The sequence below is a fragment of the Pleuronectes platessa genome, chromosome 16, assembly GCF_947347685.1.
Source record: "Pleuronectes platessa chromosome 16, fPlePla1.1, whole genome shotgun sequence".
Lineage (NCBI taxonomy): Eukaryota > Metazoa > Chordata > Actinopteri > Pleuronectiformes > Pleuronectidae > Pleuronectes > Pleuronectes platessa.
This window is the reverse complement of record NC_070641.1, coordinates 19,397,749-19,412,239: the sequence shown is the minus strand read 5'-3', so window position 1 is coordinate 19,412,239 and position 14,491 is coordinate 19,397,749. Positions and strand designations below refer to the sequence as shown.

At 41.6% G+C, this 14,491-nt stretch overlaps 2 protein-coding genes across 2 annotated transcripts; both read right to left on the bottom strand.

Annotated features, from left to right (window-relative positions):
• Window positions 1-667: 667 nt before the first annotated feature.
• tmem11 (transmembrane protein 11) lies at window positions 668-3,866 on the bottom strand. Its single transcript, XM_053443003.1, has 2 exons — window positions 3,741-3,866; window positions 668-2,255 (listed from the first exon to the last, which is right to left on the bottom strand). The coding sequence occupies exons 1-2, from the start codon at window positions 3,785-3,787 to the stop codon at window positions 1,739-1,741; spliced, it is 564 nt and encodes a 187-aa protein (XP_053298978.1). The 5' UTR covers window positions 3,788-3,866; the 3' UTR covers window positions 668-1,738.
• A 1,238-nt stretch (window positions 3,867-5,104) lies between these two features.
• On the bottom strand, window positions 5,105-8,654 carry natd1 (protein NATD1). The gene is made up of 3 exons (XM_053442966.1): window positions 8,532-8,654; window positions 7,318-7,436; window positions 5,105-6,774 (listed from the first exon to the last, which is right to left on the bottom strand). Exons 1-3 carry the CDS (start codon window positions 8,632-8,634, stop codon window positions 6,658-6,660), a joined length of 339 nt encoding a protein of 112 aa, XP_053298941.1. The 5' UTR covers window positions 8,635-8,654; the 3' UTR covers window positions 5,105-6,657.
• Window positions 8,655-14,491: the final 5,837 nt, after the last annotated feature.

Below are 14,491 nucleotides of genomic sequence, written 5' to 3'. Positions count from 1 at the left end.
CTAACGCCAACAGACCTACTGGTCACCCTTAAAGTGTGATAAGCACCCACACTGCTGTGGATCAGCACTGGGCATCAGGTCAGCTGACAGATGATTAGCCAGCACTGGCCCCACACCAGCAAACTAATGAGGTTATCTTGGGTTGTTCCTCTGAGCACTCATCCATCTTCTTCAAGTGTCTCCGTCTCCCTGCTTCAGTCCAGCACCTCTACATGTAGAGTGAGATGCTAAAGGCGCTGGGAGGTTTCCCGTGCTCTGTGAGCAATAAGGCAATTTATTTAATTCAGATCTTAATGACTGAGTTAGGGCTCTAACACAAGGTTGTCCCTGTGGTTTTCTAAGTGAAACACGGGCTGAGCTCACAAAGTCAATGTGAATACAGAGCACGGAAAAGGTTGCAAACGGAATCTTCTACAAGTTCAAGCCGGCAGCTGTCGTCTCAGTCATTAAGTTATTAAGAAACTGTTCAACAGTGTCAACAGTCGAACATTTTTATTTACTAAATGTTTTGAAATCTACTCATCCTTTTTAATCCCTGTAAACATGTTATTTCCCTGTTATGGTATCATAAACTGAAAATATATTGCGATCCAGTGAGGGAAAGACTTGTGTTATTGTGTTGTCTGTGGACATTTTGTGTAAACAACCTATTGAAACATTACCGTGACAAAGTTAACCATTTATTTCCAGGAAACTTTTCATTGATAAACGTATCATATATTTTAAATCTTCTAATTTCCAGCAGAGAAAATAAGTTTTTCAGGAAAGTCAACAACCCCTTATCGTCACATTTGGAATTCAACTGATTTACACCTAAAATCAACTTTATTGTTAAACTGTCGCAAGTCTTGTTAGATCACAAATCATCCTTCACTTCATCCATGCATGTTAATGTTCATCAGTCGAATTCCGTTACTTTAAAACTGCCGATATAGACAATAACTCCAAACAAGCATCACTAGATAAACAAAATAAAGAAAGTATGAATTTGGAATCTGTTTGTTTCTGTTCTTAAATTTCCATAATATCTGGTTTGGCTCGACAATAATGTGAAATACTGCACAGGATCAGAAGCGTGAATAAAATGTGTATTTTCTGAAACAAGGACATATCATTGTCACCAAAGATCTTACTTGTTCTCTTTCAACCAAAGAATCTACATGGACAAGACACAATCTCAAATTTAGGCTTCTTACTCCTTTGTGGACATGATGTAGAATCCGTTTAATGAAAACAGTAAAATAAAATACAGAAAAGTGAGTTTGAAATATTCTAATGTTTAATGAAAGGGTGATGTACTGATCAGCAAGAATAGGGTACAGTAAAACTACGAGGGAAGGGGGGGAGCTCGGTACTCAGAACATAATTGTCCGTTTGAACAACAATATGATTCAGTCCAGAGGAACTGCGGCCATTCCCTTGTGCACTAACTTGTGTGTCAAGGATGCAGGTGGAGGGCACAGGGGAGGAGGCGCAAGGGAACTACAGAGATAAACGTACTGCTGTTGTCACAAAGAAGTAAAGGAAATGTAATTGGGGGAAAAAACAATTCCTTCTAGTTTTAACTATATCCCTCTGATCAAAGTTCAAAATGGAAGCACCCACCACACGGGCGGAGCTAACTGCTGGACCTGATCCGGACTTCCACTTTTCTTACATCTGGGGTTGGATAGGTTCTGTTTTTTTTGTTTGTTTTTCTCCTTTTTTCGGTTGGTTCTTAAACCCTTTCAGATTGCACTCATACAGCATAGAGTTCATAGATCTTCTTGGCGCAGTACGCCAGGGCAGCCAGTGCTATCGTGTTATGGAGTCTCTTTCTGTGGACGTCATCCCTGCGTACCAACACCACGGGCGTCGAGGAGGTGAGCGTATGCAGGGGCAGCCGTGAGAGTTTTTGGCTGTCATATTCCACCTGGTACTTGCAGCAGGGGTCGAACTGCCAAGAAATCCCGTAGAGGGCAGAGCAGGCCACGCTGAGGGCGCCAGCAGGCAGCGCCACGTAGCGCGAGTATTCAACGGGCAGGGAAAGAGGCGTGAAGAGGCAAGCCGTTCCTGACAACACAGCCGTCTTGTGCAGGCAGTTGCCGACTGTAATCCAACGGGCCGTCTCGTCTCCGATACGTGTGGGCTCAATAACAATGTATTTATACTGGGCCTCCAGTGCTTGCTCCAACTCGTACTCAAACTGGTCCTGTGCGTTCTCCCCGTTGTAGATCTCGTGCACGATGTAGCAGTCGGTCGCCGCCATCACTCCCCTGAACATAAACAGAGAAAATTATTTTTGTGGCCAAATCTTAATGCAAAGGAAAACATACCGAGGAGGTTCTTTTTGTCTCAAGTTTCTTAACTTAACTTTCAGTGCATTTACTACATTACATAACAAATATTCCTGCTATATATATATATATATATATATATATATTATCTGCTACTACTAAAAAAAGTGCCAGTGCAACATTTGATTGAATAGTTATATTTTGCTCTTAGTCTGTACATCTACATACTTACATGAGATAAATTATATTTACAGATAAACATTTCAATGCAAACCTGCATTTTGTTCAGCACCTATTTGAAAAGCTACTTAGTGAGGTTCATGTGTGACCTTTAGCCTACATGGTGAATGGCTGAGCCCACTTTTATATCAGGATGAAGTCATCTCTCACTGTTTGCAGTCAAATAAAAAAGAAACACGTTTTAAATGAAGTAATTTCCCATTTTAAAAGGTCATTGTTTGTTCTGGGATTGAACAGGTAATTTAGTTTCCTATATTTTTACATCACCATCCCTTCTCCCCTGCTACAAAATATAAAAATACCCAAAGTCAGCTTTCACAGGGGAAGTGATGTCTACAAACTACTTCGTCTGACCAGCAAACAAAAACCTGCATCCTGAAATACATGACATTTAAAACACTGCAGGTTAAAATGGTAATCCAGACCCCTTGGGTATTTTAGGTTGCAAATTAAACGCTTGCTGTTTAACACCTTTGTTTTGACTTTCTGTTCTGAACGTATGTTATCCCAGCACCTCAGCATATGTTAGTTCTTCACCCCAATGAACTGTACAACCACCACACATGAGTGGATCATCTGAGGCCTCGCAGTACATGTTCACAAGCCAACTAACCACTTGACAGATAACAGGCTTATTCGGCCTCACAGACAGCGGGACGTGGACGGAGGCAGGAGGGGAGGGGGGGAGAAGAACTTGACGTTAGACTGGACAACGGTGAAAGTCATGTGAGGATCAGGGATCAGGGAACACCGTGTACCTGAGAGGCGCTTACAGAGCTGGCGCTGGAAAGTTGCAGCTAAGTTGAGAAGCGACTCACTTTCGCCACAGGTCGATAAAAAAAAAAAAAAAAAGCAGCGGACAACGCTAACATCCTGCCGGGACTTGGCAGCATGTTTGCGGGGCCACACCGCAACCAGAGCCCGCACCGACCTCGCGGGTTAAACGCAACTTTCCTCCCCACGCAGTTAGTCAGTTTGTGAGAAATGAACCATAACACCACACGAGCTGCTGGTTCGTTTCCCCCGCTAACGCTAGCTAGCTGTACGCGCTAGCCTGCTAACATTAGCCAACCAGGGGACACAATTCCGACTTGTCGCGCTGGTACTTAAACTTTGCGGCCCGGACGATGACCACGTTCTGCGTCACTCGAACACAGAAATCAACAAAATGACACTTCACAACACAATATTCTCGTTTAGTGACCAAGATGTGGAGTAACTGACCTCTCCCTGCTCACTGGGACACCGCGCCTCCTTCCCAGCGACGCCATGTTGGACAGACAACCGTGATTGCGGTTGACGTATGAAAGCACCGAGCATTCTGGGTAATGTAGTGTCTCCGTGCGATGGGAGCGGGGCTCGGGAGCGGAATGCGGACTATATCTCCCAGAATGCAACATGGACAGAGCGCCTGACTTTTACGTCTTTTACAGCACGTACAAGTTTGAGAGGTCAGAATGAATTATGAATAAATGTGAAAGAGAAAAACGGAGGTTAGTGTTTGTGTAGAATATTATAATTCATTGATTTAAATCTCATTAAATAAATACATTAGATAACCACATGAAATAAAAAAATATTTATATATTTCCTGAGTCAGTGGCAGCATCATGTACGAGTATGTAACACAACGTACATGTGTTGTTTTGTAATAGCACGTGTGTTGTGTAGACTACTCACCCATGTTGAGTTCTCACGTGCTCTGTGTGTGCGTGTGTGGGTGTGTGTGTATGTGTGTGAAGATGAAAAGTGACAGTATTTACCTGTTGGTGTGTCAATGATTAATCAAATCATTGATTAATTATTAATGATAGATAGATAGATGTTATTGATCAGATAGATAGATGGATAGATGGATAGATGGATGGATAGATAGATGGATAGATGGATGGATAGATGGATAGATGGATAGATAGATAGGTAGATAGATAGATAGAGGGATAGATGGATAGATGTATTTATAGATGTATTGATAGATGGATGGATGGATATATAGATAGATAGATAGATAGATAGATGGATAGAAAGCTGAATAGATAGATAGATAGATAGTCTCCCTGACTAAATCATTAATCACCAAGCATAGCTCAAAATCTGACAAAAATCCAAATACTGCAGCGTGAAATACAATACACGATACTGCCACTAGGTGGTGACAAAGTATTGCCCTTTAAAAACCTTCACCAACAGACTGGATCATCACTGATGTGTTTACAAGGTCAAATTATACATGAACTAGATCAACACATATCAACACAGTGCATGTGCTGTTATTGAGTTTGAAAGTTAACCTTTAAGTTCAAATGGTTAAAACTTCCAGTGGTTCCTTGATTTCATGCTGTTTGTTTCAGAATGTGAGCATGAGTTTATCAAGGAGACAATATACATCTTGTCAAAAAGAAGCAGTTGAAGTTTTACATCACTTTGCATACTTTTGCTAAAATTTAAATGTGTTCGGACTCAGTTGATTAAAGAGCTCAGTTCACTCGTTTATCTTGGCTGCCAATAACAATTATCTAGGTCATGCTCAGAAAAAATGGCTGTATGTGAATCCTGTTTCGTTATACAAACATACTTTGACAACGATGTGAGTATTAGATGAATTTATTTACACACACAACAGTAACAGAAAAGAAAAGTCTCAAGCACAAAACAATATAAAGGATTGTTACATCCACCACATGCTCATTTGAAAGGACCATCCGCTAAACACTGTTTCATCAGCATCTGACTCCCTTCAAGAAAACACACAAATATAAACAAAACTACAAAATGAAAGAATGCTTTGAATACGTTAACCAACCAATAGGTGTGTGCCACCTAAAATAAACTTTTACAAAGGGAAAGTTTTTCCTTATTCATGCAGATAGTCTGCGTCGCACGTTGATGTACGTCCTGCCAGTGTGTCTTGCGTAACCTGAGGTTTTTTTTCTCCTCAACACTTAAGATTGTCACCTGCAAAAAAACTCCAGAGGAGCCGTGAGAAGGGAAATAACAGTAAACCATATTTTGTCAGTAAATTGTCGCCTTCTTCATCATCAATAAACAACAAATGACGAGAAAACACACAAAGCCTCAACCACACCACAGAATGTAAATGCCCTGAATATATAGCACTGCTGTTCGTGAAATGCTGGTTTCAGCAGAGATATTGATCCAAATACACACTCAAGTCATGCGCTGCATAGTGACAAGCTTCACACCTAATTTATCATGTGTGTGCGAGTCATGTAACAACTACAATGGAGAAAATGGTTGTACCTGCAGAGCTAGACATCCTCACATTGTGTTCTTTGGTTTACAAAATCTTGCACCTTTCAATGTGGACAGTAAGTGTCTGTTACTGGGAAGAATGGAAGCTGACAGAGTAACAGCGGAACTCAATTGAAAATTTGAGAAATAAGTATTTTCAAAATACAGATTATATATATTTGCTAATTACCCATTACCTTCTTTGCAGTAACATAGAAAACAAAAATTGTAATAGCTTGATGTTTCAAGGATGTGTTTAGTATTCAAAACCTACTATATTAGCATTTCAGCCCCAAAGGGACACAAGTTGATAGAGTGGAACACAAACACAAACGGAAATAAAAAATAAAAACTCAAAGAATATCAAAAGGGAGTTGAATTATAAAAGTCGTGATCATCTGGACGTCAGTATCCCAGTCCTCACAGAGAAAGACCCGGGGTTGGTCCTTCTTCATAGTGCAGATCACACACCGCGAGTCCAAAGCAGGACAGAACATTTGCAGTATTTCCCCCCCCCCACCCGTTCTCATGATAAAGCCAACGCTCGCTCAGTGTCAGTGATGGTTCGACAACCTGAAGGTTTCTGTCTGAGGTAACAGACTTCGGTTTTGGTTGACTCATTAGCACGTGTGTACATGTAACGACCAGATGATTCACTTCCTGTTTCTGGTTCAACTGCCTCCCACACGTTATGGCCATTACCGCAGACTTAATGTACAGCTCACAGACGACTTCCCCGCTGTCTCTGGATTCACTCAATGTGCCTGGAAGGTCCTTTATTGTTTATCAGCCTGTATCTTCAAAAGATGCTGTGGCTGCTGCTGCCGCCACCACATCGGTTTCATCTCCTGGGAGTCTCTGTCTCCTTCTCGGCCACAGCTGAGTGGGGTCATTGACAAATGTGTTCAAAGTACTGAGGCTGAGGATTCTCTTTAACGTACTTCTGAATGTACCAGCAGGTCAGGTGGGCTTTCAGGTCCTCTTCCACCACAAAATCCATGGCGGCCTGCCATCACACAATCATACAACCACATGTTAATGATCTGACAAGCACCTTTTCACAGGAACACTTTGTTTTGTACATTCAAAGTTCAGTTACGTGAGGTGTGCTTGTGAATGATATACAGTGAGCATGAACATCACTGTTATAATCATCATACTTTCTTAGTTGAAATAATTAAGTTGACCCCTCAGCTAATCATGAGTGAAATTTAGATTCATTTTGACTAGTGTTTAAATCTCCACTTTGCTGAAATATAGCTCCTTCTCCATGTTAATGGATGGGAGATGGACCAAACTAAAAAGTAAAAGTACATATTAAATATTTCTCAAATATGGTTTCTGTCATTTTTATGTTGTTCTTATCAAACTGATTTTGCAAGTGTAGTTTTAATTATTTGTTGATAAAAAGACTGACTCGTGATTGGTTGAGCCTGCAGCCCACACACAAAATACCAGTTTTCCACATAAATATGTACTTGGACATGCCTAAAACTTATATAGTCACAGTATTATATACTGGGTCTTTCGGCCTCTTAATGAGTTTTACCTTGGCCAGGTGCTTGGCGATTCCTCTCCCTCTGTAAGCGTCTGGAACCTCGGTGTGTTGCAAATCCACCGTCTTTTTGCCGACATATTCATACAGGAGAACTGCCCGATCATGAGACCCTGAGGGAAAGACACAAGTCACAGCTCTCAGGTTGTGTTAGTGGAATCTAGATAATATGTAACTGACAACCACAATGACACCTACTATACGCATGCTACAGAATTTGATGGTCGATTAACTGTAAGGTCGGAGCATTAAAGATTTGTGAGAGCCTGGCTGCTTCAATTAAACTTAGAAGAGATAATTAGACGTTTATTGGGATTAAAATAGATTTATTTATACGTTTTATTATCTCAGCCCCCCTGGTTTCAATCAGTGAGCATTCAGCTCCATCAGAACAAGAGGGACCGCTGGTTTGATTCCGTGTACCACAGTGGTAAACAACACTTGGCCCGGAAAGATACAGACAGACCAGTGCTTGTGCAGCAGCTGGGTGGAGAGAGAGGCCACAGATACAGATCTTCATTCAGGGAACAATAGCGGACGTCATTTCGCTGTCAACACATCTGTAATGCAAAATCTTATTTCCATAAAAGCAAAACATACGATGTGCTCTGCTTCGTCACGGACAGAAGGATCCCAGGGAGATGAGGAGGTGCCGCAGGCCTCGTTTGGGGCCTGAACTCAACAACACACAGCGTTTTTATTCCAGGAATGTGGACGAGCTGTGTTTTGAACTTCTACAGGTTGGACGAGATGAACGAGGCTGTCGCTCCACTCAGAAGTTTAACTTTACTCAACACTCGTCAATCACACATATTTATGTCTGGAGGTTGTTGAAGGCTGAATGTTTGACTTCACGTCAGGGAGAAGAGAGAGAGAGAGAGAGAGAGAGAGAGAGAGAGAGAGAGAGAGAGAGAGAGAGAGAGAGAGAGAGAGTTTCCACCGCGACACATAGAGAGCCAGCAGCTGGAGGAGAAGTCAGGGGAAGCACTGGCCTGTGTTCAGCTCCTGACCCGGAAAAGCATCTGATCGAACACGATGACACTTCCACCATATGTGGAACAATAAACCTGCTAATGCCCCAAAGTGCCGCTGGAAGGAAGAGACGAGGCCACACGACCGCGACGTTCAGCAGCAGAGACAAACCCCCAGCAGCCGTCCGGGGCTAGCGTTAGCCTGTTAGCATGCTAATGTTTACATGCTGAACTCACCATTCAGTCTTATTACAAACTGCCGACGCTTTTTGTCGTGCTCCACCTGCATCGGGGGCTGAGCGGCGTCGGGGGCAACGCTGGCCGGGGCTGCCTGCGCCATGGTGGCCGGCGGGAGGACACGGAGGCCGGGGGGGGAGCTCCGGAGCAGAAAGGGCTAGACTGAGAAATAATGAAGGGTCAAAGCAAAACACTCTGCAGGAAATCAGCTGTGAGGTCACGTGACGACCCGCAGCCAACCAGCGCCCTGGAGAGACTCTAACATCGGGATCAAGATACATATCATATTTTAATATAAATACAAAATATTGCTAATCTCTGGTAATAGTTAGTCATCTATAACATTAGTTAGTCATATATAACATTAGTTAGTCTTCTATGGTATTAGTTAATCATTTGTAATCGTAATTACTCATCGATAGTATTACTTAATCATTTAATATATAAGTTGGTTAGTCAGTAGTCATTTATAATATAAGTTAGTCATCAATATATTAAATAGTCATATCAAATATTAGTTAGTCATTTATGCTATAAGTTACACATGCACACACAGACACACACACACACACACAGACCATTTAACACTAGCCCTCTACATCCTCACGGAATCATCTTTTACATTACATGTCATTTAGCTGACCCGACTATCAAAAGCGACATCCAATTAGTTCATTCAAAATCTATGAGGGGCCATTCCGGGTTCAGCATCTTGCCAAGGACACTTAGGGATTCGAGTCACTCCCCTTCTGGTTGGGAGAGGACCGCTCTACCTCTCAGCCATAGCCGCTGTGTGCAACTGAACAAGATGATAGTAAAAGCAGTTTTCATAACCCATAACCATCTGTAGTGAAATGTATATATTATGTACATATTTCTCTTTAGTGTGTTTTCCTTTTCTCTTTGATTTTGATCACCTTTTTTTAGTTTGTTTTTTTACGTTCACATGATCTCTTGTCTAACTTGTTTTGACTATCTGCTGCTGTAACAAGTGAATTTCCCCAGTGTGGGATCAATAAAGTTTATACCCATGGTATAGAAGTCTACTGCTTTACATGTTTTGCCCGGGCCACATAACAATAACATGATCTAAGACATTTCCACTCTAATTGCATGATGTGTTGTTAGAGTGTGACGAATATGATCTTTCTCCCTCTGAACTCACATTGTACAGTTGTTTTTCCTGTTAATGAACAGACACAGTTTCTGATGGGTCAGGTCAGGTCACAGCTCACAGATCCACGGTGGCAGCTGGTTGTCTTCAGTGGTCAGATTCCTCTCAGACTCACATTAGTTCATGTGTTAACTGCGACCTGTTTGCATGGTGCTGATGTAAATTAAATATAACATCTTGATATAAGCTTTATATACATTTGGAGAATTTGTTGACCTTATAGACAGGTACGTTGAGTTCACTGAAACGACTGTGTAGTAATCCTGTTAAGCTGTCGCCCTAATCCCACAAAACTCTAACTAAATTAGTCAACTCTGTTGGATTACTTCTGTCTGTGTTTCTTTTGTACACTTTTGTGTAGACGTGCTTGTGATATGCAGGTTTTTTCCAGACTGAGAAGGAGCACAATTGTTTTTGCAGACAGATAGTTCAATTTGCACTGTTTCCTCAGTGGTCTCATTTAGTCTTCTCTCATTACTGTTAAAGATGATGTCCAAGTCGCCAAGGTAAGTCCAGTTATCAGGTTATTCCCTAAATATAACATGTGACTGACTAAGTTTAGCTATTGTACAGATAGATGTACACAGTAGGGCAGTGCTTATATTTGTTGGCTCACTGTCAAATTAAAATGTTGATTATTTCTGTGAATTTCAAACCCATAATTACAGGTTACAAATTGTGTTTATGTATAACATGTATAACATTTGTCTACTTCTTTATCGACAACTAACGGTTTGATGTGCTCTTATGATATTTCCTCTGGGTGTCAAAGAAAAGTGAAATGTGAAATATCCTCACATGAGTAGGTAACAATCCCAGACACCATCCATGATTTTATTGGTTTAACAAAGTAATCAAACCTTTACCAGTGTCATAACCAACTAAACCAGTGAAAAAAACACTTCATTTGAGCACCATTGATTTTGTGTTCCTTGTTATTTGTGCTGATTTAAGCTCGTTAACAGGAGAACAGAATTTTAGAACTTTATCCAAAGAAGGCTAAATCTCAAGTTCCCTTTAAGGAGCTTAATGCAGTGAAAATGTTGCTGTTTTGAAGTGCACATGAATAAATGTGCTGCTACAGAGATGATACAAATGTTTCCCATCAATTCAAATAACCTCCATGAAAACACTAGAATTTAATTGAAGTGATTTGTGCTGAGCTGCCTCAGTCTGATCAATAACAGGTGGCCGGAGCTCGTGGGGAACTCCAGGACCAACACACCTGCACAGAAGAAAGGAGGAAAGGTGAGAGCCAGACCCGGCAGGAAATTCAGACAGACATGATTCTCAGGTTATTTAAAATGCTTTTGACTTTCAAGAGTCTGACTTATTTATAACAGTGATTTGAAAACATTCTTGAAATGAGAAAGTCTTCGGTTTTATTATATTTCTCTTGATTGTTAAGTAATTTCCTACAAAGTCATGAGATTGAAGAAACACATGAATTATATGATGCTTAAAAACTGGTTAAAGATATAAAACACATTTTATCACAACAATAAAGATCTGAAGAAAAGATTAAAAGGGTGTTGAAGTTTCTAGCATGACACACCTAACCCTAACCCTATGTCAGCATGATTTACACAAAAACTTTTCGTAATAAAACTGAGACATACAAAATAAAGATTTGCATTTATGAGGTCCTATCCGACTCTGTTTATGAAATTCAGCATTTTTATGTTGCAAAATTGACTCATCAATCACTGGATCTGATCCCAAAATAAGATTCACAAAGTAACTTTAGGCATTACCACAACAAATACACTCAGAGATAAGGTTTAGGGATAGGGTTGTTTTATTTTGTGAGGTTTTAGTCTGACGTGCAGCTTCTTACATCTTTAACAGTTTCTTCAAGCATTATATCTCAAATAAACTGTGTGTAAGAACATGTTCAACATTATTAGTCTTCGATTGCCAGGTCCTGAACTGTTGATTTAACGCTGATGCAGCGTCCTCAGGGTCGGGCCATGTTTATGTTACCATCGATGACCGAAAATCTAATGTGAGCAGTTAAATCCTGCACAAGTCACTGAGTCAGGACTCTTCCATCCTCCTCCAATTGATTTCTGCGTCACGGCCTCGGCCACAGATTGATAGCCTCTGCAGTCGGAGAGGTTGCGCCTGCTCAGACTGGAAAAGACTAGAAATAGACTGTGTGTGTCTGATGACTCCCCCGATGCTCAAGTGTGATTAAGTTGAATGTGTGTGTGTCCTCGATCACAGTGTCGGTCAGATGGTACTTAAGCAAATTAAGAGCTCTTGCGAGGATTACAGGGTTCTCTCCAGTGGTGATTGGATTGTTTGTGTTAAAGAGTCCAAGCTGGGATGGGGGTGAGCAGGAGGTGTGATGTTTGACATCTTTATTTTTTCATCCCCATACCTGAGACGCAGATGGAGCTTTCTACTGTCTTATTACCTGTCGTTGTTAAGTGTCTGCTGTCGCTCACATTCTCTCTGTCTCCTAAAGGACAAACTCACAGTGCCGGCCTCTGGTGGTGCTCAACACCCCGGCAGCGGTGTGTCTAAACCCAGCGTCGGCTGTGGCAGGAGCCAAAGCGGCAGAGGCAGCGACTTCACAGCAGGCATCGCTAAAGTTGGAGGCAGTTTGAAAAGAGGCAGCCTCGGCCACCATGGCAGCGTTGGCCCCCCAGGTACCGGACCGGCACCTCAGCCGAGAAGACCTGCTCTCCGCCTCTGCAGCAGCCGGAGCTTCTCGTCCCTCCACACGCCCTCGCTCAAGACCGCTCCGTTCATGAGGAGCAGCCGCTCTCTCAGCAGACTCGACCAGAGATCCTCCAGACGAGGTGGAGTCACTCATGTGTCATTAGGATTATATCTCATGAAGCTAATTTAAATTACATTTCAGCCATGAATCTTTTATGTTTCTGAAAATCTAATGGCTCTTTTTATTATGCTATTTGTGGATTTTTTCTTATTCTGCACCACAACAAATTAAATGAGGACTTTAAAGATTTGAAAGCAAATAGTGATGAACCTCATCAAACAGTTTCATTTAAAGTTTTTTCTCTACTGTTGCCTCTGAACAGATTCAGACCATGCATCTCCAAACTCACAAGATAATAAAGGACAAAACTCAGGAGAGAAAATCCTGAACTCTGGCCGACTGTCGACCTCTGAGGAGCAAATCAGGTTTGTCCGACTTTTCATCTAATGTTGTTCTGCATAAATGCTTTAATCCAACTGAATTACAAATGTTTATAATGCTCATTCATTAAAAACTGGGTTTGTCTTCTACTTTTTTTGGTTGTGTCATAAAGTTATTACGCAGACCAGTATCATGGTGATGATGTGGAGAAGATGACTTCCTCCTCTTCAGTCTCTACCGCTGCACGTTATCATCACTGCAACAGAGTAAAGGAACAGGTACTTAAAGGCTGAGTTATTATATTAATAACTGATGTTGCACAGATGCTGCAAACATCAGGAAGACATCTTCGACCCTTTATGCTTTAAACCATTCATCATGGTTCTTCTACATAAAAGTGGATGTTGCAGTGGCTGTAATCATCCAATCTCTGAGTTATTATGCCAATCAGAATCAGAAGTGGATTTGTTGTTGTTTTCCCCACAGACCAAAGATGGAGTGTCGGCCGCGCTCTGTGCAATGACCTCTGGGATGAGACGCAACTGGGTCCAAGCTGTGTTGAAGAACGTGAGGCCCAGTATAACAGCTGGAGTCACAAGGTAACTGGAGTTGTTGCACAGCTTGTATCAAATCTTTGGGACTTTAAGCATCTCCCCTTGTGAAGACGTTTCTTTCCTCGTGCTCACAGCTCCCTCCCAGGGCAGAAAACTCTAGAAAGATCACATCAAGCGGATTCAGAGTCGGCTGAGGCTGTGTGTGAATCTGAAACCACTGACAGCTATTGGCAGGAAACCAGCGACAAGACAGAGGATTCACATCAGCAGCAGAGGGAACAGGAGAAGGAGCTGCAGCCCGAGAAGGAGCAGAACTGCAGTGGTAGTAACTCAGCTCCACCTCCTGTGAGTCCTCAGGTGGAGGACGACCACGCTGCTCCCTCTGATCCCTGTCCGCCACAAACTGGTGAGTGAACTGAGATAAATAGTCCTTTTTTCAATTATTACTTTTAAATGAAACGTCCCAATGGCAAATTGACACCTGCTGTTTTTATTACAGTGTTTAGAAATGTAATTATAGGTCCCTCGAGGGAAATTATTATTTTGATCATTCAGTCAGTGAGGATTCAAATCTTTTTGCTTTGTGTTAATAGTTCTTTTGTTGTCCTGGTTTTCACAGACATAGACGTCTCCATAAAAGAGGAGGAAACCCGATGTGAGCAGCAGCAAAATGTGAAGCTGGTCCAAGAGGTGAGACTTCATGTGCATCGATCTTGTCCATTCAAAATCCACGATATGTTAAAAACCCTTGTTGTTGTGTGAACATGGTGTCACATGCAGGAAATAACAAGCAGCTCAACCGTCTAAGAATCAGAAGAATTTTTTTTTGTTTAGGAATATTTAATATGAGACACATTATCACATTTTGTTGCCGTTATATCACAGCTGGAGCAAACACAGAAGGAACTGTCTCGACTCCAGCAGTTAAACAGGAATCTGCAGGATGAACTGAAACATGAGCGTGAGACACCTTCAACAGAATCGGTTCCTCCACAGGTAGAAGACACTGTGAAATATAAATATTAAATTCAGCATGTACAGAACAGTTCCTCCTATTTAAAGCTCTCTGTCCCCCTCTAGAATGATCTTCTTTCAAACTCTTCGGAACAAGCTGTGACTTTAC

Excerpts from the sequence above, each read along its gene's own strand:
- tmem11 (XM_053443003.1), bottom strand. The coding sequence starts at position 3,787 with ATGGCGTCGCTGGGAAGGAGGCGCGGTGTCCCAGTGAGCAGGGAGAG. Across the intron at positions 2,256-3,740 it reads GTCCCAGTGAGCAGGGAGAG|GGGAGTGATGGCGGCGACCG; the intron begins GTCAGTTACTCC and ends GTTTATGTTCAG.
- natd1 (XM_053442966.1), bottom strand. The coding sequence starts at position 8,634 with ATGGCGCAGGCAGCCCCGGCCAGCGTTGCCCCCGACGCCGCTCAGCCC. Across the intron at positions 7,437-8,531 it reads GTTTGTAATAAGACTGAATG|GGTCTCATGATCGGGCAGTT; the intron begins GTGAGTTCAGCA and ends TCTTTCCCTCAG. Across the intron at positions 6,775-7,317 it reads TCGCCAAGCACCTGGCCAAG|GCCGCCATGGATTTTGTGGT; the intron begins GTAAAACTCATT and ends GTGTGATGGCAG.